Below are 24,651 nucleotides of genomic sequence, written 5' to 3' on the forward strand. Positions count from 1 at the left end.
GAGAGTAAAATATTTTATGTAATGCCCTTCGTCTCTGCCAATCTGTCACATCCTGTGTGTATGTGAGAATGCGGCCAATATTCTGTGGTTAAAAAGTAGACTTTCACTCTCCACCGTTTGAACACAAACAACGAAACGTTAACATAATTATGTAATATAAAATAAAAATAAAACAAAATCGAAACGTGTTTATACCTTTGTGTGTCATTTATTTATTCGCGCTTATGAGGGCTGCATGATAGAGTATGAGGTGTGTGTATTTATATATTTCCTTCTCTGCATGGTTTTGTTACTACTATCATCGTACGAAGAGCAGCAGGTACATGTTAGCTTGGTGAAAGGCATCGACTAATAGACTACGTAAACTATTAAAAGCAACCACAACAAAAAAATATTCACTGAGACGGCCTCTCTCACTCATCTATTTTTTTCCCTCTTACTTTTACATAGATGAGATCCTGCTTAACATATATATATCCCTGGCATGCCTTATCATTTTTATTCCTGTTTTGATTTTCATCTTCCTTGAAGCTTACCTTCCCTTCTTTCTTCTGCAGACCACGAATTTCTACTTACCGGTTTGTTTGTGTTTTGTGGCTCCTGTTGCTTGCTTAAACCATGAAATAGCAACTTGTATATTTAAAAAAACTTGAAAATAGTTCTATGAAGACCGACAATTTACTTACGTATTACCTTTATCTACTTTCTCTCTATCTTTTAAATATACAACGCAAATATAAATACATAAATTCACATACTAAGAACAAAAAAAAAAAACACCAACAAAATTTCTTATACGTCGTAACATAGACCCGTTAAATATACACAGATGAACAGGAGTCTATACACACAAAAGGATAAAATTACCATAGCAATAAACTTTCATATGTAAAGACAAATACACAATAGACAAATAATTATGTACTTAAATATTAATATTATACACATTCATTTAAATAACCACATTTACAGATAAATAAACCAGCATTTCCACACACATACATATGAACACACCACACTTTACACATATATACATTGATGGAGCCTCTATATGATCGTTCAACCTGCTTGAAACAGCAGTCAAATTTCTCTCAAATAACACTATAAAAGAGGTGACGCATTAAATAATGTACTCGAGAGTAGGACGAGATGGCCAAATCGGAATGTCTTTGACCAGCTGGGGTGATACGAGGGATAAACATCACATACATAAATGTACACACAAACATTTAGAAATATTAACATTTTCTTAAGTGTAAAAATACCTGAGAAATGAAACTTTTTATTTCCATTTTTCAGTATTTTCCCACCATCGAATTTCATTTCTTTAAACATTAAAAACAACAACAACAACATAAAAACAAAATAGAAATTAAGATATACCAAAATATAAAATCATTAATAATTAAAAAAAATATTCTGTTTATGAAAAGCACGTCTCCCGCCACGCTCTGTTGTCAAATTATCGGCTGACCTCGATACTCAACATGAAATACTAAATTATTTTCTCAGATATTACACTAATGCAAAAAACATACAAAATAACAAACTAATTTTATTAATTGACTTATCTATTCAAACATTCAGTGATATATATTCTTGCATCTTCAATAACCCCGATATTGATAAAACAATCATTATTACGCACTGCGAAAACGAACGTCGTAAAGGTAAAACAAGAAGTAAACTCTCATCGAAGCCAGTTGGCAAGCCGGTTTCGATTCTTGGCTAACTTGGTTTTATTTTCACTTAAGCAGCTAATAGGATTAATAAGAAGCTACAGTCGTCCCATCATCTAACTAATTTTATATAATTGTTTGACAGTTTTACCATGTCAAAAGATACGAATTTATATTTCCAGTGGATGTATATATTTTTAAATGTGTATAAAATATGATTTTACATCAAGACATGTCAGGTAGGTGATTTTTTTTTTTTTTGTACGTTTTTTTATTTTTAGTCATTATGGCATTTACATTTAATATTATCTGTTTAAATGAAGTTTTCTTTCAAAATTTTAACCCGCACTTTCATCTTCGTATCGAAACACCTGTCGTAATATAGGAATTTTCCCGATGTTAACTTTGCTTAGTTCAAATCCCAGACAACGAAAAAATAAAGTTACAATTTTGGCCAAGAATTAATGAATTAAAAAAAAGTCAAATTTTATTTATAATAAATAATTGCTGAAGTAATTAAGCTAATATTTAATGTGTTATAGTACAAGACAATCTGATTTGTACACTTTGAAAAGGCGGAATGGCCCAGTCGTCAGAGTGACTGGAAAAGATTACTTGCGATATTTGTTCTGGCTCATTACTTTTTGAGTTCATAGCCCTCCGAGGCCAGACTCGCCTTTCCTCCCTCCAGGGTTGATAACATAAAATACCAGTCTTGTACTGCGGTTGATGATATAGAATAAACTGGCTCCCTTAAAACTGCTGGCCTTATACCTAAATTAGTATGTAGGGTAGGGAGGGCACGTTCTATGCAGCATTCCAATGTTTAAAATCATCCAGAATTTTCAATATAGATGCCCCATACTTCATAGGGAAGGAAAAGGTTACGGAAATTGGTCGTCGGGGAGTTTAAGAGATTTATTTTTCCCGAAAAAATTTCAGTGTTTCGTAATTGTCATTGTATGAAATACCGGGATACTAAAAAAACAAATGTTTGTATGTGTGTGTATATATTATATATATAATATATTTTATTTTGGCTGAGTCAGTCTCTTGCTACTCTGAGTTTTGATTGTGGATGCATTGGATGTTAGGCTGTTGTTTGATATGGTGGAAAAAGAGGAAAGAAAACTGAACCCTGGGGCACGCCGCAGTCGATAGAATGAGGGACAGAGTTTCGTCGTCAGAACATCTCTATTAGTGCTCTCTGATTGGTAACCACCGATTCAAGAGATGAGAAACGAGTGAAGTCCATAAGGAGGAGGTTTCGATAGGAAATTTGCATGCCAGACATGGTCGAAAACTCCACCATTGTCGAGGGCGATAACATTGCTTTCACCAGATTCCTCCAAATCAAGAGATTACAAGTGGCTGACCAGTAGCTCACCAGTAGATCTGGCTTTACAGAAATCGTACAGGTATGGATAACATTACGTTTAAAACAAAAGAATAAAAAAAGATAAAATAAAATGACAGGATGGTTAGGGTTGAACTATCTATGATCATAGATCTGCTCTGTGAGAGCCGACTTAGGTTAAACACCAATTTCGTCAACTTGTATGGATTGTGAAATATTACTGGTATCTATTTCATTGACTCCAGTGGGATGAAAAGTAAAAATGTCCAATGGTAGAATTTGGTATCTAGGGTGGAAAGATAAAAAAAAAAAAATTCCAAAAATGACTAACATAATGGGGGACATTTTATTGTTTAATTGGAAGGAAAGAAACACTGCCCTGCCTAACTGGAAGGAATTGAAGCAGTACTATAGTGCAATCGAACTATAATGCAATCATTTTAATTTGAACAAACTGCTTCAGTTGGCTCAGAATTGTTACATTCATTCTATTCGGACGATAGTTCGAACTGAGCTTTTTGCGCAAAATAAAATAATGGGCATTCTTTCGTTACTGGCAGAATGCCTAATGATGAACTTAGCACGGAATTTTGTCAGTGAACAGGTCGCGGTCTCAAAGCGATGAGAATAGTTTGGCAAATTAAATTTAAATGTTGAAGTGAATCTAACGGTTTTTGTGTTTCTTAAATGGTTTATAAACACCTTCCACGCTGCAATTGTTTACTTTTACAATTTCCCCGGGAAATTGTACTTTTCTAAAAACTTTTTCAAAAGACTAATTTACATCTATATGAATTATTTTTCTAAACTTGCTGTTTCCAAAGGCTATGCTAGATGTACAACAGTTTGTTAACTCCAGGCAGAAAAACAAATTAACAAGTTCAAATTTCAGAAGAGTTTCGCAGTATTCTCCTCGAAAAGATATGTTCCTATGCAAAATTTCAGTTACTCGCGATCAAAATTGTGGCTTCATATATCGATATCTATTTAGTGTCGACTGTCAGGAAAAAGAGTATTGAACACCATAAACAGAGATTAATAATATATTTTATTGTGACTGAGTCAGTCCCTTACTCCCCTGAGTTTCGCCTGTGGGTGCGCAGGGTTTTCAGGCAAGTTATGATCCAAAGTATTCTTATTCCTAAAGATAAAAGTATGTAATTTGAAGGAAATAAGACTGCAATTTCATGGCAGGTTATGAATTCAAATTCCATCGAGATCAACTCTTTCATACTTCCAGAGTGTGGAGGCGCGTACCTTACGATTCCTGGACAGGGCAACACATTGTGTTCTTGGGTAAAACGTTTCCTCAGTACACTAAGCTGGCAACAATGAGTATTCATTCCTACGACAGACTGGCGTCCCATCCAGTGGGAAATATATTCACCACAGAAACCGGTCATTTGAGTCTATATGACCCAGGAAAGAAATTTATCTTTTATACTTCTGGAGTCGATAAACCAAAGTACCTGTCAAGTACTGGGTTCCGTTCCTATTACGCAACCGAAATGTAAATGAAATTGTAACAGAAGGTTCCTTATTTTATATCTAATTTGCTTGGTGTTTTTTCTTCTTCTTGAAATCGAGTCCTGGAGATGAAAGTCTATCATGGCTCTACATGAAGAACAACAGTGATTTCCTTCACACTACATGATGCTGTTTAGCCCCAGTCAACCATGGTTGATCTCTCACGTCATTAAAGACATAACAGCCACGAGCACCTCGTCTTTTGTTCAGACACAAGTATTGAGTATCAAGGACTACATTATCCACGAAAGTATCATTTCGTTTTCATAAACGTTATGGTATAATTTGAGAAAAATTTTAATTGCTATTTCTAGCAGGTCGAACGACCGCGTAGAATTTTCTTTCGTTTGTTCGAGGACTTCATGTTCATTGACGATAAAACCAAGTGCTGACAGAAGGATGCATTATTGAAAGGACAATTGTTTAAAAACATTCCTTCCCATCATAAAATAAGCTTTTGTCAATATTACAGCTTCACAACAAAATTACTGAAATATCTTTACCTAACCTTAATCCTAAATGTTATCTAATAAAATGCAATTAATTTTATTAACTACTGATACAAATACCCTATCGTAAAGATAGCGTTTGAGCAGTGAAAGACGTTTTTTATATGCAGCAATTTGATATTTTCGAATGTAACCTTCCGTTTTGAAGACAACTGCGGTTTGAGGGAATTCTAGCTGTTATTTCTAACAGGTCAATGTTCCACAGAGGCTCTTTTAGTGTTAAAGTCAGTTCAGTCTTTACCCGAGCAATCTTTGACAGGAAAAAGAAAATTCCAGTCTTGATAATCATTTAAAAAAAATATCAATGACTATACACATTCTAATCTTTTAGTTTAAGATAGTAAGATGTATTTTGAGGAATACGTTGCTGTTACTTCTAGATGATCAAGCTATAATATAAAGGCTTCCTCGTTGGTTCGTGACAGTTTTAGTTAACATTTCAGCTTTGCTCTGATCAAGCTGACCTACTATGACAAAAGCCAGTCATGTTCTTAACAATATACTAGGGCAGAGCTTAGAGGGCAAACGTTTGAAACTGCACGTTTCTGATATCTACATCCTTTCGGTAAACACAGAAGATTAACTTCATCCTCCTAATATCGAAATATTTGTGTGTAATAAAATGACTGGCAATAAAAGAAAGGAGTTTCTCCAAGGTGAAACATGTATACGATGTACTTTGATTTACAATGGCACCAGAATGATTAAACAGATTTAGGTTAACATGCAGTCCATCGTCGTAAAATACTGAAAATATTCTTTTAAAAACGAACGCATGTTGCGATAGAAACCGGAAGTGACAAACGGTGATATGTTAAAATACTCATGAAATTGTCAACCATTCAGTCAATTTTGTTCATCCAAACGATGATAATACCCATTCACAGACTAGAGGAGGGTGATGAATACCCATAGACTATTGGAGTGGGATGGATGATCGCCAAGAAAGAAATTACGCAACAGTGCAGGAATAGTGAGAACTTATTTACATCATATCTGCATGAGCATGTATGGCGAAACGGGTTTAGAGATCGTGAAAAAGTATTTACGAATCTCACTTCGTGCATCAATTACTGTTACGTTTTCTCGTAAATGAGATTGTCTTTATCTTATATAAAACATGTACGGTTTTCCTGTTATATTAAATATATGGGCTATCTTTCGATTTGATGTGAAGAAACGTCAAGTAAAAGCACATGGGTTTTGTTTACATCTAATCGGCTAACCCTAACTCTAACCCTAAACCTAACTCTAACCCTAACCCTAACCTTAACAGGCCGATTAGATGTAAACAAAACCCATGTGCTTTTACTTGACATTTCTTCACATCAAATCGAAAGATAGCCCTAATTAAATAGGGATTCACTGTTTACTTCCCCAATGTTGATCCAGCCGTAATTTATAAAACCACCCAATGCTTATCCCCAAAATGAACCAACGTAGTGAAACACACACACACACACACACACACACACACACACACACACACACACACACACACACACACACACACACACACACACACACACACACACACACACACACACACACACACACACACACACACACACACACACACACACACACACACACACACACACACACACACACACACACACACACACACACACACACACACACACTCTCTTACTTTTATACTCAGATCAACGATGATATGAAAAAGTTATTCATTAGACATGCATGACAACTGTTTGACTGCAGGATATAACAATCAAATTTAAACCAAAGAAGGACACATCGGGTATTGCAATCCGATGTGAAAAAAAAACCAAGATGATCGTGAATGGGATGTCTCTGATTGTAAATCAGCTCGATCAGGAATATCATGTTACAAAATTACAACAGTAACCACTCTGAAAGCACTTTAACTATTAACTGGGAAATATGTAGCAGAAGTGATTTACACTGTCATTATGTGTGAGATGTTTTCGTTTCGACTCGTCTAGGCTTAAATACCCAAATGTCGGCTCTACAAGCCCTTTTAGTTCCAGCAGGTCACATGACCTCGTGATTAAACGAACCTGTATTGGTCGCTTTCCAGCTGTCCAATCAGGTTGGCACAACAGTTTGTTTTTCCTTACGCGGGAAATCAATCACCAGCTCCTGGGAGCCTACATCTATAAGAACGATAGTTCTCGACTTCTCTGGGTCTTTGGCTACACCTTAGAGAGGGTTAGTAAAGTTCCTGGCAAGGGTGGGGCACTGGTGAATTTCGACCAGTCTAAAGCATTCGATAGGTTTGACCATCGGTATCTAGCGGTGCTCCTCCGGGCGGTCGGGCTGGTCCCGACTTTCCGTTACTGGATCAATGCTATGCATAGCGACATCGATTCAGTCGTCCGTGTGATCGGTTTCTTCTCGAAGCTGTTCGCGATCGAGCGTTCAGTTCGCCAGGACTGTCCCCGCTTCCATATGTTATGGCTCTTGAGCCACTGCTGCGGAGGTTGGGGATTGCGGGTGGGGGGAGACCCGCGTGATCTATGTTACGGTAAATGTCACCATCATCGTGTCTGATGAAGGGCAGCTACCTCGTGTAGAAGATGCCATCAAAAGATACGAAGCGGTGGCAGGGACAAAAGTTAACCGGATAAATCAGTCAGCTTGCAACTCGGCACCTGGAGGGGGCAAGTCGATGCCTCCCAACAGCGTCGTTGGACGGAGGGCCCGGTTAAACTGCTCGGGGTCTGGTTTGGACCAGATCTCCAGATGGAGAAAAACTGGAGCGAGGTCACAGACAAGGTGACAGCCATAACCCAGACCTGGTCTGAGAGGACGCTATCCTTGTTAGAGAGGGCGGAGGTTGTACAGGTGTTTATAGCATCTGTGGTAACCTATCGCCTAACCGTCGTGCCTTGCTCCGGTGTGTGGCTGACCAAGTTGGAACGGATCCTTTTCCGCTTTTTGTGGAAAGGGAAACCACCACTAGTGAGGCGCTCCATCTTCTGCCAGAAACCGTTAAAGGGTGGGTTAAGAATGCCTCAGCTGATGATGCGCAAGTTTGCGCTGATGCTGAAACATCTCTGGCTCTACCTGGATGAGCACTCACTCTGTTCTCTCGGGCGAGTAGTACCGGCAGTGAGGCTACCACTGCGGATTTTTATAGCGGGTCGGTAGAGCACGAGTCCGACGACGTCTTGGGGGTGGGGCTCTGGGCTTCGATCGGAAGCAGCTAGTCAACTTGTTCGGAAGGGAATTCGGGCCGAGGTATCTGGATAATTTCCAGAAATCCTTGGCTTGGCTGTGCTATCGATCGGCCTTACCAGTTCGAGAGAGGTTGTCAAGGCACGGTTCCCCCCCCCCCCCCCCCCCCTCCACATGCCCGAGATGTGGGCGCATCAGTGAAACTGTCGCACACGCCTTCGTACATTGTGAGGAATTGAGGGGACTTATAACCTATGTCGAACAACTGATGTCGGAAACGAAAAGAGTACGGCTATCGACTGAGTCCATCATTAAGATCGTACCGCCTTCTTCTTTTAATAAGGAAAGAGGCATGTCCTTTTTCTGTGTAGTAGCCATACTGAAAGACACAGTATGGATGACGCGTGGAAGGGGAATTGAGACAGGCAACTTCATCTCCGGACACGGGTTGGTGAGTCATTTTAACTACCACCTGCTAAGAAAGATTCGTCTGGAGAAATAGTGCCCGTCTCAAAGATTGTTCGAGAAAAGATGAATAACTGTTGTAAAGAAGCTGAGATTGAATGGGGCCGTGCTAGTGTATCCGGTCAAGGCGAAAAAGAAAGAAAAAAAGAACAGAAAACAAAGCAAAATAAAAAAAAAAAGGAAAAAGCCGGCGGGTTAAATAAGAACTCAAGAACTATGTTTGGATCTTTGTGATTTGACGGCCAACACTTGTTTTCTTAACGAAACACTTTCAAACTTGGGACACTGGTAGAATGTGTCATACAAAACAACTTTTTCTCTTAGCCTTCTTAACAAAATATTGTACATCGCAAGTTATTTCATGTTAAAGTTGTCGTATTTCTGTAATTTCAACCAATCACTGACGTCTATTCAGCTGAATACAGTCAGTGCTCTTTTTATAAACAATAAATTTCTGCCGGTGTTAAGTGTGTTATTCCCTGTGACATATTTCATCCGGTTTAATCGTAATTTATACGCATCTATTGTTTATATAATAAATTACGCTGTGCGTATGTGTGTGTATATTTTTGCCATAACCTCACTCATAACCCTAACCCTAACCCTAACTCTAAAACCCGAACCCTAACCCTAACTCTAAAACCCGAACCCTAACCCTAAACTAGAGTTTGATTTGAAGAAGATTTGGCTGCTATTTCTAGGAAATGAAGCACTTGGTGGAGGTGCATTAATAATTCTGGCAGTTCAATAACAAGTGCAGGCAATATTCAAGTATTTTGATGGCTTTTTCCCCTTTGTTTATGAACAGTCTAGTTAATCGGAAATGTCAGAACTAACGGGGATTAATACCATATACACCGTCACAGCACTAACTGTATTCAACTGAATAGACGTCAGTGATTAGTTGAAATTATTGAAATAAGACAATTTTTAACGTGAAATAACTACGGATACAAAATTTTTTATCTGTTCTATACCACAAAATATGCAAGTATATGAAGTTTGAAAGTGTTTCGGTACCAAAAACACTACATAAAAAAATGTTGCCCGTCAAATCATAAAGGTCCCTGTGTTTATTATAATGATCTAATTTTTATTCTCATTCATCTTTTCGATTTAAGATATCGATTTAATCAATTTTTATCTATCATTGTAACTCCAGCCCTGTGCAAAAACCGTCCTTGTTCTGTCCCCTCTATGTATACCCATGTAGTGACGCCTTTATAGCAGACGACATTTCCGGAGTTTTTATCCACGCATGCGCAGGGACTAGTTCCGGAAGGAATACAGGAAGAGTCTCATGCGCATGCGTAGTCATCGACATCCAAGCTTTCGCGCTTCTTTTCACTCTCTTTCACCCTGCCGACGAAGAGCCTAGACGTCGTAGCAGCCTCTCTCCAACAATCCAACTCTGGAGCTACACAAATAACCACGCAACTTCATTGACGGCGTCTCAGTAACCAAAGGGCAAAGTGCTGCCGACTTCTATTGTAATAAATATTGTTGTGTTGATAGTTCAGAATCTGCGTTCCGTTGTTTCTTCAAGAAATTTAATGTACGGAAGCGGAGTACACCTAATGGTGTATAACCACTTCCCTACACCGCTATAGGCAAATAAAGAAATGCTTTGGCATACACCACTGAGCATACGCAACTCGTTTCCAGTAACGATGTATCTGACATTAGCCAGTCTCCGCTTTCACTCCACCAGACGCCTGCTCACATCGTTGCTGTCTGAGACCAACAGCTGCCTCTACACACCACCAAACAGTTCGTCAACTGTGTCTACTAGATCAACAGTCCAGCCTAAACACGAAGTCTCTCACACATCTTTATTGTAACCAGTAATGTTATTTTATTTCATGTATGGCAACTATTGTATTTTAGAACGGAGAATAACTCGATGCTTATCAGTTCAGTTTCCATCTCAAGTCGTACATATATCCATTCACACGTCATTTATTTAACCATCATCGTTATAAGTATATCGACTTGCCTTATAATTTGATGCCTATTTTGACTGCGTGAATAATGATGCACAGCTATTATATTACAGACAATAAAAAGAATGAGTACTCTGATGAAAATCGAGGGCACTGTTGGAACATATAGAACCAATAACTCCGTAGGGGTGAATGACAAATTTTATTTTATAGACCCTCAAAAGGATGAGAGTGTGGGGGTGCGCGGGAGGTGATACATTCTAATGCAAAGCTTTTAATCAATCGTTCCACCGCTGTTTTCACCATTACATTAACTTCTCTCCATCATCTATATTATCCATATTTATCTATATTTATAGTAATACGCTGTACTATTAAAGGTTTATCATTAAATAAATAATAAAATTCACGCATACAATTTAGATGTGGGGAAAGTATTTCCACGAAACCTAGGAAATATCAGGGCAGGGGAACAAGCAGAGATGGATACAGGCTGCTTATTACATATAGTGTATATAGTCACCATACCAACAGCTGAATTTTTGTCGGCCATTTTATGTACTTATAACGGAAGATCACTGAAATATGTTTTTGTCTTTCTGAATTTAGGTTGCTAGGACTAACTGGAGGTTGGAAACAGGTGTTTGATAGTAAGATTAACCACCGATCAAACATTGCAACATTTGGCAGTTAGGTGTTGGTTTTCCCGATCGTCTTAAAGGATTAAGACATATCTTTACTTCTGTAGATAAATTTCTTTAGCAGTGTAACATAAATATAATTATGTAGCTACTATCGTTTTTCTTTTAGTGTATATACAGTATGTAAATGGGTGAGTCTGCGTATTTCCGTGCAAGAGTGTTTATATGGGGTATATATAAATCTCTCTCTCTCTCTCTCGTATATATATATATATATATATATATATATATATATATATATATGATTCTTTGGCACTTATAAATATACACGTATATTTTTGACTTTTTGGCACATTCTTTCATATATTTTTATGTGCCATGAGTATAATTAACCATCTATTCACATTCTTCTCAAATAATCGCACACACACACATTCGCTTAATGGCACACACGCACATGCCAAAAACAGCACACTTAGACACTCTCTCGCATAATTATTTAAGATGCACGAAAAAATGTTTTTTGTTTTTTAAACCTTTACCGAGGAAAAGCAATCAAAATGATATTTTGTCTAGAGCTTTACATTACGGGAGGAAAATTTAGGGGATACAAGAAATAAAGGAGAAAAGTTGAAGAAATAGAGCCTTCAAAAGAATTTTAAAGAGGTGTGTGCTTGATGAGGATAATTGACTATAGAGGGCTTCGTTATGTTGAACTTTAGCATCAATCTTAACACGAAATCATAGGTTCAAATCAAAGAATCCCATAGATGGTTACTTCCCGAGTAAAGTAATTAACTATGGATACGCGTGTAAGTATCAAAGAAGGGAATATATTTGTTAAAGTGTCTCTGTATAATTTTCTTTTGGTTTCTTATGTTGTTGTCTAGCTTCAGGTGGGCCTTGATAGAATGGATCTCTAATCAAAGGTATTCCGATCACAACTACCATTTTGGTGTTTATCTATGGCTACTTAGTCCAATGTACGTTCTTCCTATTATAAGATGGTTAATTAAACTCGACGCCTTTACTCTGAGTATAATAATAATAATAATAATGTTTAGTGATGTATTGACTTTGGATACAAAAACTATGACAATGATGTATTGGCACGCGATGAAAAAAGAATCGCTAAAAATAATGGAAGTGAAAAACGGATGTAATACTATTGACCGTATGGATCGAATGATAAAAGTTTTAATATATTCACAAATAAACACATTCACATAGATATTGGTCGATGGAAAGTTTTGTATGCGATAAATTTTATTGGAATGCAATTGATAGTAATTTTTCTAAATGACAATTGGTTAAAGTTTTTTTCCGCAAAAAGAATATCATAATTTTCTATGGTGCAAAAATCTCAAAAAATATTGTCCTTCACCCACGTCTTAGTTTTCGAAAGTATATTCTAAATAAAATGAAAGGGTATAGACTCTATTACGACCAGATATATGAAGTCTAAAGGAATGCCTTTGAGAATAAAAGCTGAATTTAAAGTTTATACCAGTGAAGGCTAGTGTTACATCATATCATTTATACCAGTTTATTCCAGTGAAGGCTAGTGTTAGAACACATCATACAGTGTTACATCATATCTTTTGTCAACTAGTTAAGCTTTAGATATTAGCTATGGTATCAGTATAATTACAAGGATTGATGCGTTGTTGGTTACTGATTTTGTCCTGCTTAAGCTTAGAGGTGTTAGTATATATGTTAAATTGCGGTTGAAGTTTAGAGTAGAGAAAGTAGGTTTGATAAGGTTTTCACCAAAAATCTGGTAATATTTTATGGTTTAAGGAGAAATGATTTTCAAGTAACTGAAAGAAGTGTTGTGCTGATGGTGTAGAGAATGTGATTTTGAAAGTCGGAACCTACCGAATAATGTTTATTTTTCTATGATTGATTCTGTTGAGGCAGAAGTTGGGTGCTGTATGGTGTAAAATTCTATCCTTATAGCCACTTCTTGCTTAGGCTTCATTGTAGTGTTGGGATGCATTCTGGAAATCTATTGGTTTGATGAAAGTTAGGGAAGCCGAAGTGAGATATTCGGTATCAGATTATACATTACATGTCTGGGGTGGTTATAGTACTTATAGGTGTAATTGCTCCCTTAAATGTGTGCTGAGTAATAAGAGGAATTGAAGAGATCGTGAGTAACAAGAGTTCGTTTTAGGAAATTCTTGAAATTATGGAGTTTATTTTTCTGAAGCTATCAGTTACAAGTAGGTTTCCATTAGGTTTGGTTAACACTCCGTTGTCACGAAAACAACCGCCCGTGATTTTTCGTTTTGTGTAGGATTGATAAGCCCGTGGGATCGCTGGTTTCAGCCATGATTTTGACACCAATTGTAATATCGTAGGGATCATCTGAGTTGCAATTAAATTTGACTATTTTACGTGCGTGTACAATGATTTATATTTTGCTGTTTATGATATTGGTGATTGACCTAGTAAAATGTATTGCTTTTTTTTTTTAACAGAAGGGCGATTCAGACATAATCGCAGATGTCAAACTATAAAACTGTCCTTCTGTTTTTGCTTGGGATAGTCTTAAACCAGTGGAGGCGCAATGGCCCAGTGGTTAGGGCAGCGGACTCGCGGTCATAGGATCGCGGTTTCGATTCCCAGACCGGGCGTTGTGAGTGTTTATTGAGCGAAAACACCTAAGGCTCCACGAGGCTCCGGCAGGGGATGGTGGCGAACCCTGCTGTACTCTTCCACCACAACTTTCTCTCACTCTTACTTCCTGTTTCTGTTGTGCCTGTAATTCAAAGGGTCAGCCTTGTCACACTGTGTCACGCTGAATATCCCCGAGAACTACGTTAAGGGTATACGTGTCTGTGGAGTGCTCAGCCATTTGCACGTTAATTTCACGAGCAGGCTGTTCCGTTGATCGGATCAACTTGAACCCTTGACGTCGTAAGCGACGGAGTGCCAACAACAACAAAGTCTTAAACCAAATAGTTACCTCCAATATGATATTCAGTGGAGGTAAAAGTGAGAGCATTTTGACATCGGAAATTATACTGTTAACATGCTTGCTGATCAGGCCGACGTCGCTCTTAGTGTTCAACAATCTAATTGTTTAGTTTGTATACGAAATCGATCTTGTGATACTTGAACGTAAAAAAAAAGAATAGATATACTTTTTAACGAAAGGGTTTTACAGCACTCATTTGTAGGTTATCTTTTATCCTGTTCATTGATGTCATTTTACAGGTTCCACTGGATTTATTTGGTTTTGTATATAGAATTGGAGATAAAATTCTTATAAGACTTGTAATTTATTTGGATTAAATTCTTAGATTTATCAGATTTTATAAACATGTCTTCTGATCTCTTGATAACTTCCAAACTTAGGGGTGCGGTCCCTCTAGAATTTGTTGTAATCTTTGAGTTTTATGTTCTTGATGGGTATATAAAGGTCCTCTTCAAGAGAGATTAACAGCTTATTAATGGGTTGATCCTTGTTAGCTTTAAAACCAAACTTAGGTTCTGTGTTATTATCAACAGTTTCATTGAAGAAGCACCCCCAGCCAGTTAAATCTTTTAACGAAGTTTTCCGTTTTTTTACAAAAGACATTTAATCTTTCACGGAGGTTTCAACATATTTTAGGTGGAAGTTAATTTTCTAGTTGATTATAGTGTAATAGTGTTAGTTAAGGAAAAGTGTTGTGTTTGTGTGTGTATCTATCTATCTATCTATCTATCTATCTATCTATCTATCTATCTATATATAGATTTCGTAATGAGATAAAGAACCAAGGTTGTATATAATATAGAACACACAGCTTTGGTTATTTATCTCATTACGAAATCCTTATATTCACACGCTGATATATGACCTACGTTGGGCCCCTTATTCGCATAATCACCGAACCTGGAGCTTAACTATGGTCTATCCACAGCACTTACTCAGCATTACATGAAACCTCTGGGTCTAATTGACATCACTTTCGCTCATAACCTATATATATATATATATATATATATATATATATATATATATATATATATATATATATATATATCAGGGACGTGCCGCCTTGGTAGGCAAGGTAGGCAGTGCCTACCTTGAATAAAATAGATCGGTTGCAACATTTTCCTCTCATGGCAAAATATGCACCTAATTCAATAATATTATGAAGGTTAGTTTGATTATTCTTCATAAAATGCAAAATGTTTTATTTTTTTCGTAGATCAAGTAGGCATAATTTGCCCCTGCTTTTCAATCTCAGTATTTAAGCTACGCATCGTATTGCTGCAGTACACGGGCTGCGTACATTTCTACAACACAGTTTTTTTTTTACGTGCTATAAAGGCAGAAATAGATCTGCCTTCAGTTCAGTCGCGCGTCTGTATTTCGCTTATTTTTTGTGTGCTTTTCTCTATAAAGGTCGTTAACTGCCTTCCTGAGTAATTACTGACGGAACATGCCTGATATATATATATATATATATATATATATATATATATATATATATAATGAGGCGGGGGCACAGACAGGGCTTTGTAGTTAAGAAGCTTGCTTTGCAACCATATGGCTTCGGCTTCAGTTCTACCTGCGGCATTTTGGGCAAGTGTTCTCTACTGTCACCCAGGGTCGACCTATGTCTTGGGTGAATTTGGTGGACGGAAACTGTGAGGAAGCTCGCTGTATTTGTGTTTGCCTCCCCCCACGCTTGACAACGTGATCCGTGTTTACGTCCCCTTAACTTAGCGGTTCGGCAAACGGGCCCAGTGAAATAAGTATCTCAGACTTAAAACAATATTAGTAATTAGGCAGTGGATTGGCAGAACCGGTGAGCACCGGATAAAATGCCCAGTGCTAGTGGTATTTGTTTTGGCTCTTCACCTTCTGAATTCAAATCTCACCGAGATACTTTTTATTTGTTAAACTTCCATGATTTATCAAGTACCAGTTAAGTACTGGAGCTAATTTAATCGATTGACCCCCCCCCCCCCCCCCTCTCGTTAAATCTTGGGTCTTGTGCACATCTGAAACAATTTGGAGTAATTAGAGAATAAAATTCCCTATTAATCTTTATACAGTTATTGATGGAATTCTCGTTTGTTTGTCTGTTTTGTTTGTTAGTAATTTCTATTGCTTTTGGGAGACCAAATTCTTCGTAGATCGAGCAATTTTAGAATTAATTGAGGAAGAGACAGAGATAAGATTCTTGGAAATAGAACAGTTTCTTCGTTGTTTACTCAAAATGAAGCAGAACGTTCCATTTGAAGTTAATTAGTTGAAACACTCATTAATTCTGCAATACTCTCGCTGTTGTGGTGTGCTGCACCAACCTCGTGATGTATTTTAACGGTTAAATGAATTTAACCTCGAAGTATTTTTGGTCATGGCGTGGACGCAATGCCGCACCACTGGTTGTGTCATAGAAACCATGGACCTTTCCTTCCCCTTATCGTTCATGCTAACTGCGGTACTGACGTAACCTTTATTTTTTTTTATGGGGCAGATATTTCGGTGGTGCATTGATAATGTTTATAGCGTCGGTTCAAATGCGTTGCAATATTTGTTGAAGCACATTACGCTCTTAGTACAAATCTTGCTGAGGTCATCTTTTTCTTTCATTTTTTCTGGGGTCGATAAAATAAAGTACTAGTGAAGTACTGGGATCGGTTATCGACGAACCTCTTTATCTCAAAACTGCTGGCCTTATAAGCTAAATTAAGAAAATTTAATTTAAATATTAAAGGCAGTGAGCTGGCAGAATCGTCAGTGTCGGGGGGGGGGGGGAATGCCTTGCAACATTTATTCCGGCTTTCTATATTCCGAGTTCAAATTCTACCGAGGTGAACATTGACTTTCATCATTCGGGGTTGATAAAATAAAGTACTGGTCGAGTATCGGAGTCGATTATGTTGATTTCTCCCCTCCCTTCAAAATTTCTGGCCTTATGCCTAAATCAGAAACCATTATATAAATATCAAAATATATTGCGACTTTCAGTTATGTCTCTGCACGTCCTGAGTTCAAATCAAACTGAAGCTCCTTTTCAAGGGCTATAAAATAAAGTTCCAATTAAGTCAATACTGAGTTTGATATGGCCTACTCAACGCCTTTCTCTCTTCAGCCTTTGTGACCGTGTAGTGTCTGTTGTAGGAATCATTATTATTAATAGATAACAAGGACAGTAATTCTGTAAATTTGCATCATCATTTCCTGAATGTGTGGGAGCCAGTACACACACACACACACACACACACACACACACACACACACACACACACACTATTGCTTGTGTTGTATGTGTGTTGATTGTGGTGTCGAAGGTGGTTAATTTTTCATCTCGGTCAGGGAAAATAAAAAGACCCTAACGAACAAGAAGTCGCTTATTCAGATTGTTCAGAGTGGGTGGCTGACATCCTTTCGTCAATGCACAACGCAGAATGTGTGTGTGTTTGTGTGTGTTTGTTTCTGTCTGCTTGAGGTTGGGTGTTATGTATTTACATACTGGCGAGTGTGGGCGGGAGCGCGCACGTACGTGTATAACCATACATACGTACGTACATACATACATACATACATACAGGGTGACCTGTAAGTAAGGCAACGTTTTAAGCATGTTTATATTGGAAAACATGACAGACTTATGGGACACACAGCATATCTTAATATATGCGTTTGCGTGTAATGTGTGTGTGTGTGTGTGTGTGTGTGTGTGTGTGCGTGTACGCACACACGCCTATATGCCCGCTACTCTAGATAAGTTAAAACCGCAAGGGAAAAAGGCTTAATATAGATGTAAAGTCATTAAGCAGAGTAGGATGTTTTATCTGTTAATGTGTTAGGTTGTTGGTTACGTATTTTGTCACATCAAGCAAGGTTTTTTTCTTTGTTTTTATTTTACAGATAATAAGTTTTTGGCAGATCTTTGGAATAGTTGTCCTTCGGAGTCCTTTACCTCATGGGAAAAGAAAAGGGTAAAATAAGTGTAGAAGAATGTGTTAAACAAAAAAACCTGAAACGAAACTTTTGGAAAAAATTTCTTCTTCAGAATCGTAATTTTCGGTGTCTGAAGAAAAAGAGTAGTAAATAATGAAGTAAAAAAAAACAAAAAAACTCTTCTTTTCCAGGAAGTACAGAACTTCGAAGAACAGCTACTCCAAAACTTCGCCGATCTCTAATACTGGCACAAAGCCAGGAAATTTTTTTCAGTGAGAAACGGATAGCCAGCTATATCAACCCACAAAACTTGGATTAAACCATTTACAATATAAGCAGCATATGTTTAAGGCACTAAAGGAAAGAGAACATCACATAGTTTCATTTTCAGTGCCCAAATATCCCATGGTTCACGTGGTAAACTGGTTTCTGTTTATTTATTTTTTTATTGCTTTTCCTCTTGCCTTATTTATAAATGGCTGAGCAAGTTCCTTCCCGAGGTACAACCCCGGGGCGAGGCTTATTTTGTGGAAGACTGGCAGTTGTCCATGATTGCAAGTCTCCCCCTGTCCACGTCAAAGATGATGTTTCAGGGAAAGGCAAGACCGATAAAGTTTGGCCTTGTCTTTATCGGGCCAAGCTTTGTGTTGTAGTTGCTACCGTCAGAACGCAAAGAGCCGGAATAAATACCCCATGGTATTTATTCCGATCCTGTAATCTCTGACTCCAAATGTCCACGGGGTTAACTGTGTTGTTCATACTTTCAGTATCGATAAAAAAAAAAGTACCAATCGAGGCAATAGACTGGTAGAACAGTTACAGCATCGGACGGGATGCGCTGAGGTATTTATTCCGGCTCTTTGCGTTCTGACTGTCAGTTCTTTGCTTATAAATAATCCTTTCTACTGTAGGCACAAGACCCGAAATTTTTCATCGGTCACAGTATTTGACTAGTACTTATTTTATCGATCCAAGCAAAGTCGACCTTGGTGGCATTTGAACTCAGAACGTAAAACCGGAAGAAATGCTACTAAACATTTTGTTCGCCGTGCTAACGATTCTGGTAGCTCGCCACCTTTAGTTATAAATAGATAATGTAACTATATTAATTTCAAATTTTGGCACAAGGCTATCAATTTCGTGGGAGGGGATAAGTCTATTACAGTGTTTTCACTGATACTTTATTTTATCAACCCAGAAAGGATGAAAGGTGAAATCTACCTCGGTGACTTTTGAACTCAGAACGTAAAGTCAGAAAAAATGCCGCTAAGCATTTTTCCCGACATGGTAACGTTTCTACCAGCTCGGCGCCTTAAATAATGTTATTATATTGTTTAATGTTAAAGAAACGGGTTATATATAACATAATTGCGTGGGGATCTGATGTGGAAGATGGCTTGAATTTTTAATCTATTATTTCACATTCAGCAATAAATATAATAATGACTTGTCAGTTATACAATAGTAGGGTCGAGAAAGCTGTGTTGAGGGCATTAACTGACCTTCATCTGTTTCTGAGTTCTATGCTTGACTGGTACTATTTTTAGAAAACACCATATAATTATTCTAATTAATTTTTTTTTTTAATGTCAGCTGTATTGAATATGTTAACACTAAATTGACTATCATAATTATTTCCTCGACCCCTAAATGATGACAAGCTTGGGGTGTAAAGGGACGTAACTAAATATCGGAAGATATTTAATTTAGTGCTCTGTTGTTTGACACTTTGCTTGGCATACTATCTTCCATTTCATTGTTAAGGTCTAATAATAAGAATAATAGTAGCACACACACACACATAATATATATATATATATATATACACACACACAACGTTTGCTTATCAATATGTGTGTGTGTGTGTGTGTGTGTATGTGTAAAAATAATGATTATAGAGTAAGTGATATCCACTTAAGAATTCGTATTAATTTATTTGTACGTGCTACACATAATCGATATTTTGGTATTTGCACAACTGGATATAGGAGATTACGCCACAAGTAGAGCGAAAGTTAATGTTCTTGAGATTCGCGCGCTTTTCTCTTGTAATAAGCTGTGCTTGCGAAGATCTAAGCGCGGAGATTCGAAACTACGACTGAGAACAGATATCTTACCTCTTGCCAAGCAATTGCAGAAGTTGAGAAACTCACCAGATTCCAACACATACATTCTGGTACTTGTACGACCGTGTTATGAAGAATCACTTGTTTCTAAGGCACTTCTTGTCACACAACTCTTTGCTTTTTGCTGCAAAATAAGTTTTCATTTCTCGCCACAAGCAAGCAAGGAAAGTAAATTCGGAAAATCTCAAATCTCAGTTTCATTCAAGATCAATTCGTTCTTGTATCTTGAACAAGCCATTAATTACTGTAGAATTTAGAAGCTACGAATGTTGAACCTTGTATCTTCTTTTTCTCTATCAGTGAGTATCTGATAATTCGTATATGGATAAATGTTCAGCTTTCCCTTAAATAAATATATCGTTAAATCTTCGAGTTTTGTTCTTGTTATAACACGCGTAGCCAGCTTAATCCTTAATATTTGTGCATTAACGTTCCACGCGACAATGGTCTATATATCCCGTGTCTCTCCCAGCAACTGCAATTTGCTACAAATCAAACAAATCGACTCTAGTACTTATTTTCAAGCCTGGTACTATTCCATTAGTCTCTTTTGCCGAACCACTTAGTGACGGGGACGCAAACATACCAACTGCAGTTGTCAAGTGGTGGTGGTAGCGAAACTAACAGACACAATGACACACACACATGAACATGTATGTATGCATGCACACGACGGCTTCTCTCACTTTCTAACAAAAAAAAACACTCACAGGGCTTTGGTTGGTTCAGGCTATAGGAGAAGACCCCTGCTGAAGGTGTTGCGCAGCGTGACTATATCGAAAATCATGTTGTTGGGAAGTGTAGCTCTTAACCACACAGCCATGACTGCGGATATATAAAGAAATATTAGGGAATCATTAAAAAATAGTTTTATAAATTGTTTATCTTATATGCATATAACCACTACGACTGTCCGAAGCTTCATCAGTATAGATAAACCTCGCACACAAAAGAATCTTTATGTGGTCGCTCGACTTGATAGAAAGAGCAGCTCAACCTTCCTAAAATCACGCTCTGTTGTCAGAAAAAGATTATTATTGTCTGAAATTACCTTCAAAAGACTAAGATGGTTACGACTAGAATGCTTCGAACATATATTTGCTCCATTAAATAAAGTTTAGTCTAGATCTGTATCTATTCTATCTGCAATCTTTAAAAGAATCTTCCATTAGCTTGTTGTTTGGGTGTTGGACTCATGATCATTTGGTTGTGGGTTCGATTCTCGAACTGGGCGGCGCATTGTGTCCTTGAGCAAGACACTTCGTTTTACGTTGTTTCAGACCACTTAGCTCATCTGAAAATGAGTATTAGCGACAGCTTAGAGGTTAACCCTGCATCAGACTCGTGTTCCATTCAGAGGGGGAGTCTTGTATTCTCAGTTGCTTAAAAATGGCATCGGGATGAGTTCTGGTCTAATAGCCTTTGACGGTTCGAGGTAGATTTTAACTTTGATTTCAACATAGAATTCAATGTAGAAAAAAAAAATCAGTTTTTGGTTGAACCAGCATTTTGTGTACTAAATTAACCGTGGTGACAACATTCCACAAATTATTTACAGCAAATAAGAAACGTTGGCCGCTTCAGCAACATGATTGTATTCATCGCCATGACACTTGCTTACCTTTCATTCGTAAGAATTATAAAAAGATTTACGTAAATCTTTTTATAACTCTTGGAGGTTTTCGCTTAAGATTATGATTTTTCGGAATCTTGACCTAATTTTTTGAGATGAAAGCTTTGATATATACATCCACATCACATTTCGATCAAGTTTGATCCTTTATCGTCATCACCTGGTGGTTTATTCTTGGATATTTACATTGTACTGAACTGGATTTAATTCAAACAAGAAACTTGGAATTTGAATGGGTTAACGGAAACTACATAAATGGAGTTTTCTCAGACTGTTTTTTCTTCTGAAGATGCGCCTTTGCGCCTGAAATATAAGGGTTTTATTAAACTTTCTGCATTGTCAGAAGCGTTTCTATTTTCTCTCTTTTTAGCTTCAAGAAACCTTTGTCTAAACTGACATTTATAAGGCCACTGACGCTATGTACAAAAAGAGCCGGTAGGAAATGAATCATCTTAGTGTAATTATCAATCAATTCACAGGCAATTAATGTGGTATGTATTTGTACTGCTGTAGTAAACACAACGCAAAAATTACGAGCAGCGATTTCGGGCAAGTAAAATAATACTAAGACCAAAGTTGATAATTATTATCCAAAATTATCGACAAAATACGCCAGTTGTTTACCACTAGCCAACCCGAACAGAGTAGGTCTATGATGAAAGTTATTCCAGTCATGACCATCCTGTATGATTACACAATCTAATGTGCCTTTCATTTCTCAAGACAATAGGGTGTGATTTGATTGAAATTTGGTTACTATTTTTAGTTAGTCATGCGACCATGTAGAGACTTCCTCATCGGAAGAGCCTCATTAAGTGTAAAATAAATGAATAATAATTTAGAAGCCACGAACTGCGACGTAACGATGATATGTTATCGAGAATATGTGCGGAAACTATTAAGTTGTAAACTAATAGTTCACAAACAGGAACTGCATGTGGAGAATATAAGCGAGTATCGCAGCATAAAAGGTAATATCCTCAACGATCTTCCTTGCTAAGCTCTGAAATCATTCATGGTTTGTTGGTAGTGTTGGGGATGTCCAGGAACGTATACAAACAGAACGTTATCTTCATAGTTGAAAGAAAAAAATGTACAACGGAAGCTTACCAGTCTGCGATGAGAGGCAGATAATTGTATATGAAGCTGGTTGTTTGGCTGGAAGTTACAAACTAATCCCATTGAATTATGGATAATAATGGCAAATCTATTACACGTGTGTCTGCTGTGACATACGGCAATTTTTTTTAGGTGACATGTGAAGGATTTAGATAAAAAAAAATCTACTTGCAATACCTATCTTTTAAAAAGGGTATCTTTTACATGACCACAACTTAGCAGTTTGGCAAAAGAAACTGATAGAATAAATACCAGGCTTAAAAAGAAGAAAAAATTATTGGGGTCAATTCATTCAACTAAAAATTCTTCAAGGTGGTGCTCTAGCATGACTACATATAACGACTGAAATAAGTAAAATATAAAAGAGCTAAAGAGGGTATCAAGCATGGTATCTTCTCAGGTTCATTACTACTTGGCAGAAGATGGCAGGAAAGGATACCAGACCAGTAAACGTTTATCTAAAATTAAAACGCATGTATACATGTGACATTCCAATAACAAGATTATTTTAAAGAAAATAATATTTCGACGCGCTGGATTAACCCCGCCCTCCCCACAAATACTTCGCCATTGGGTTCGACCATCTCGAACTTCTTTTGGCCAGGTGCATATCTAGAACCATACTATCTGATGTATCCCGACATTTTCAAGGCGGTGGAGCGAGGGTAATTTGGCTCTTATTTCTAGTATGTTGGGCGAACATGAAAAGGATTCTTTATTAACTCAGTATGTTACTGTGTAAGAAAACAAGGCAACGTTTCGTTTAATGATATAGAAAGTAGCCAACTCTATTACACAAGTGCTTATGGGAATTATAAACACCGATTAACATCGATCAACTGACTACGAGGAATTATGTCGTTCAAGATATTTGTATTAATACGATGAGTGGCATTGAAAGTAAAATTCACTTTTTTTCGTCTTTGGTGTTAATTCATAATCCAGCAGTATACTGTATAATGAACCAGTGCGCTTGCTGAACCACGATATATTCAAAGGGTAAAGCTTGGAGGTGTTGTATATGCAGGCCTTGGCAATGTATCAGACAAGATTCTATCTCTCTCAGTCTCATATCTCACAGCTTCGCCTTCAGTGCTTATGTATCGGTGGACTGCAGTTGACTGCAAACAAATTGTTATAGAGAAGAGGTCGGTATCAGTAGAGAAGCAATAGCTATCTTGTACAGCTACTTTAGACATATGCTGTATGGTGTATCGATTATCTTGTACAGATTAGCGGAAATAGTGTATTTTGGAGGTCGAAGTCCATGGACTCCAAATACCATCGTGGTCATTATCAAAAGGGCCACTAGGTAGTTGGCATGGTGGAATGCAACACTCTGAATAAGAGTATCACTATATTTGTCCCTGATGGAAACGCTGCGACATTGTTATCAATCATCATTGATAATGCCTTGTTAGGTACTCTAACTTAAAGCTGGTGTCTGGACCTGTCAGCGGTTATACTGTAAATCATGTTCTTTATTTTGTAGAGCTAAGAGATCGATCTATCTACACAAACACAATTGAAGAGACATAGAGTAATGTAAAAAGTAAATATTGAGATATGCATGGCATTTC

The 24,651-nt window shown here is 37.4% G+C and overlaps 1 protein-coding gene across 1 annotated transcript in view; it reads left to right on the forward strand.

The window, feature by feature from the left end:
• The first annotated feature begins 291 nt into the window (after positions 1 to 291).
• Positions 292 to 24,651, forward strand: part of LOC106874958 (FYVE, RhoGEF and PH domain-containing protein 2) — a 493,421-nt gene continuing 469,061 nt past the window's right edge. Inside the window, exon 1 of the mRNA XM_052968055.2 lies at positions 292 to 1,918. Within this exon, the coding sequence (XP_052824015.2) occupies positions 1,894 to 1,918 (25 nt within the window). The 5' untranslated portion in view covers positions 292 to 1,893. The remainder of the gene's footprint in view (positions 1,919 to 24,651) is intronic.

Source organism: Octopus bimaculoides, chromosome 5 (genome assembly GCF_046866305.1).
Source record: "Octopus bimaculoides isolate indiv1 chromosome 5, ASM4686630v1, whole genome shotgun sequence".
In the NCBI taxonomy this organism is placed as follows: Eukaryota; Metazoa; Mollusca; class Cephalopoda; order Octopoda; family Octopodidae; genus Octopus; species Octopus bimaculoides.